The sequence below is a fragment of the Amphimedon queenslandica genome, unplaced genomic scaffold, assembly GCF_000090795.2.
Source record: "Amphimedon queenslandica unplaced genomic scaffold, v1.1 AMPQUscaffold_12291, whole genome shotgun sequence".
In the NCBI taxonomy this organism is placed as follows: Eukaryota; Metazoa; Porifera; class Demospongiae; order Haplosclerida; family Niphatidae; genus Amphimedon; species Amphimedon queenslandica.
The window spans coordinates 1-3,964 of record NW_003547471.1 but is presented as its reverse complement, the minus strand read 5'-3'; the positions used below and the strand labels follow the sequence as shown (position 1 = coordinate 3,964).

Below are 3,964 nucleotides of genomic sequence, written 5' to 3'. Positions count from 1 at the left end.
TAATACATTGAGTGAATTGTGTTCTACAAAAATGAAAGAATCACTGTCAATCAACACAACATGAACATTTTCTATGGTACATGTATTTTGTTAAAATCAATTCTTTTAGTTACCTGATGATTTCTTTATAAAACTATTAGTATCTTTAATACACAAGGCAACAACCAGTGCAATTAGTACTGGTATTACACCAAATAGGAATGGAAGACCTCTGAATAGACCACCCTATCAATATAATAATAATAACCATAATTAATTTTTATTTTTACCCCATGTATGCTGATATCAGTAGGTGACATAGTCCCATTAATTAGTACAGGACTGGCTCCGCCGAACCCATGAATATCATTACTGCTGGTTGCTGCCATGGCAACACTCACACTACCCACTTCCTTTAAATGAATGTGAGAAAGATAAAAGATAAGACCAAAAAGGGCGGGGCCTAATCTGTTACATAAACCTCTCATTGCAGTCAAAATACCTAAAACCACACCTACAAAATGAGTAATTAATTAATATTAAAATTATAAAATCAATATTACCTTGTTGTTCTGGTTTGGTGTTTTTGCTGACTAAAGCACTTATTGCTGGGTATATGATTGTTGATAGAGTGGCAAAGACACCAGCTGTCCACATCAGCCATTTACTGGTCCACACGCCATAAATGAATAATTGTATAGCCTGCACTATTAGACCAAAGATGATGGTGTACTTGTGACCAACTAGGTGCATCAGACATGTTAATACTAGCGTCTGGAGAGAAAGAGAGAAATGGAATCAGCTCAAACTTTGTACACAACATAAGGCATAGGCGGTTGCAGACCTGGGCATTAGGGGGCAATGCCCAGGTTGACTTTTTTGACCAATAATTATATTCATGATTCTGGTGTGGGCATCCAGTATAAACTGTGGTAGTTCAACAGGCTTCTTTGTTGTTTTAAGCTAAGAAACCATCTCAATGAAGTTATAGATCAATATTATCCATTTTCCTTGCAAAATTGTATAAAACCACACCCACTCCACACCCACTAATTATTGATGCCCAGGTCAAACCAAATTTCTGCAACCGCCCATGACATAAGGACATGTATATGCATCATAAAAAGTCATGAAAATGGAGAATTCTCTCCTTTTCAATTTTGGTGAAAGTTGGCCAACGACCCTGTACTATAGTACAGTCAAACCTGTCTAAAACGGTCACCTTGGGACATGCATTTAGTGGCTGTCTTATGCAGGTGGCCTTTTTATAGAGATGCCTTTAAATACAGTTTAAATTATTTTGTACACATTTACTGGCCATAGAAACTATATAACAAGACTTAAAGAACTTTTAGGTACCCCTAAAGACCTAAACTGAGTTGTATATAGTATTATTTCGAAGGTATTATTTGAGATAACAATTAAAAAAAAATTAATCATTATTAATGATGTAAAAATTAATTCAAAATGGGCGTGGTACAATAGGCGTGGCTATCTGGCTGTCTGTACACAGTGGTGGTCTTTATCAGTCTTGATGGAGATTAATTCTGTCAGTGACCGTTAACCATCTTACAGAGTGACCGCTGAGACAGGTAAGTTTAGTATTACAGTCATTGTCCAAAAAATTGGGACATTAAATAGTGGCCGTTTTAAAGTAGCTGGCTGTTTTAAGCAGTGACCGTTTAGACAGGTTTGACTGTACAGGGACTTTGGCCTGATTTTGAAGCAACTTTTAAAATTTGTAAAAAATCCAATTTTGATTGGAATCAGCTCAAACTTTCTACATAGCATAAGTACATCAATATGTATCAGGAAATGTAATAAAAATTGGGGGTGATTTCGGAGCCACTTTTTGGAAAAAACCATGGGCTATAGCCTTGGGTATTTTTCAGAATTTCGATGTTTTCTTAAAATGGCTGTAACTTGAAAAATTGAAGTCAGAATCAGTTCAAACTAGCTACACAGCATAAGGACATCAATATGTATCAGAAAATATAACAAAAATTTTGGGTGATTTCGGAGCCATTTTTTGGAAAAAACCATAGGCTATAGTACAGAGATTTTCTCAGAATTTTGGCGTTTTCTTAAAATGGCTGTAACTTGAAAAATTGAAGTCGGAATCAGCTCAAACTTTCTACACAGCATAAGGACATCAATATGTATCAGAAAATGTAATAAAAATTGGGGGTGGTTTTGGAGCCATTTTTTGGAAAAACCCATGGGCTATAGCCTTGGGTATTTTTCAGAATTTTGGTGTTTTCTTAAAATGGCCGTAACTTGAAAAATTGAAGTCGGAATCAGCTCAAACTTGCTACATAGCATAAGGACATCAATATGTATCAAAAATGTAATAAAAATTTGGGGTGATTCCAGAGCCATTTTTTGGAAAAACCCATGGGCTATAGCCTTGGGTATTTTTCTAATTAAGTATTCTTGTATTGCTCCGCCTACTCACCACTTGCATCATCGATGATGTCATATCTATGACAAATATTAAACTGGCATTCTGTGCAATGTAATGTACACTAGTTGATGGAGTGAGTCTATCAGTATTACTCCATAGTACAGTTAATGGGTCATCTCCTTTAACTGTAGCACCTTCATCTTGCTCTCCTTCCTATAGTAATAATAATAAACTAAATTTATAATAATATTTTTATAATAATAATAAATTAAATTTATAATAATAATAAATTAAAATTTTAATCAAGTAATAATAATAATAAAATTTTAAATTTTAAATCAATCTTCAACCTAAGTTTAAAAATTACGATACCCTTATTAAATTTTAAACTTGTACCAGACCCCCTATAAAGATAATCCCAAGCCCCCTAGGTTACAAACTAAGCCCCGGTCCCAGAATAATGATAAATGTTCTTGTAATTACACTGCGTCCAGTGCTCAGCCATTGTGAGCTGCTCTTGAATAAGTTATTAAAGAACCAATTGACTCTAACGCTCCTGGAGACCCTGTGCTCTCTACACAGCAGCAGGTAGAGAACTTCTGGTGTAGTATTAGTCACAATTTCTTCCTAAAAATAAAGAAAAATTATTAAAAATAAGAGCATGTAGATAAAGACTAGAGGAATCTTACCTCAGACATTATACAGTAGAAGAAGAGTGATTGAGGAGCATGGAAATGCTGAAAGAACTGGAGAGATAGTACTCCACTATACTAGCCCCACCTATTTCAAAATGGCGCCTTATTTTAACCACGCCTTCCGTCACACCCAAATAACCCACGTGCTACAACGTGGGTCAACTCTTTGACCACGCCTATTTACATAATCAGCATTTTTAGTGTTTGCTCATCTTCTCCTATCTTTTCTTCTCTCTTCTAATGGATAACGAGGAGGTAACCTACAGACTATGGCGTATTAGGAAGACGGTCATGCAGATGTGTCATGACGGCGGTATCTGGTGACCCAGGACGAGTTGGATCAAACTTTAGATCAATTTAAGGAGCAGTTCGGGGAGAGGCCCAATGATGGGCACCCTTCAAGGAACGACCTCTCAATACTAGTGGCTCATAATGATGATCCAACTGATCAGATGTTTGTGTTCTTTCCTGAAGATCCTAAAGTTGGCATTAAGACTATTAAACAGTGAGTGGGCAACACTTTGAGTATGTAGATATAATATTGTACATTCTGGTATATTTTAATTTATATTTGCATGTCCTTGCTCTTTTTGTTTCGTCCCAATTTTTTATAACCAAATTGTTCCAATCCATTTTGCTATTGACCCACAAAATCAAATACAGTATATCATCACATGGGCCATTGTGCTCAGGATTCACTTATAATACTTTAGAGGAGCATAAAAACAACAAATTTTGAATTTAAAAATGTTTGTCATTTGTTCCTAATCTCCCTCTCTCTCTCATTATCAGATATTGTGGTAGAATGCAGGAAGAGAACATATCAAGAGCCATTATAGTCGTACAGCAAGGAATGACTATCAGCTAAACAAGCACTAGTTGATAT

General features: G+C 35.6%; 1 protein-coding gene and 1 pseudogene across 1 annotated transcript in view; one reads left to right on the top strand and one right to left on the bottom strand.

Moving 5' to 3' along the window:
- LOC109588093 (hippocampus abundant transcript 1 protein-like) overlaps positions 1-3,173 on the bottom strand; it is a 4,584-nt gene extending 1,411 nt beyond the window's left edge. The window contains exons 1-7 of the mRNA XM_020004281.1: positions 3,073-3,173; positions 2,867-3,010; positions 2,435-2,596; positions 543-753; positions 270-493; positions 114-225; positions 7-23 (exon numbers count right to left, since the gene is read on the bottom strand). Coding sequence (XP_019859840.1) covers positions 7-23; positions 114-225; positions 270-493; positions 543-753; positions 2,435-2,596; positions 2,867-3,010; positions 3,073-3,081 — 879 coding nt within the window. The 5' untranslated portion in view covers positions 3,082-3,173. The remainder of the gene's footprint in view (positions 1-6; positions 24-113; positions 226-269; positions 494-542; positions 754-2,434; positions 2,597-2,866; positions 3,011-3,072) is intronic.
- Positions 3,174-3,251: 78 nt separating this feature from the next.
- Positions 3,252-3,956, top strand: LOC100638442 (DNA-directed RNA polymerases I, II, and III subunit RPABC1 pseudogene; annotated as a pseudogene).
- Positions 3,957-3,964: the final 8 nt, after the last annotated feature.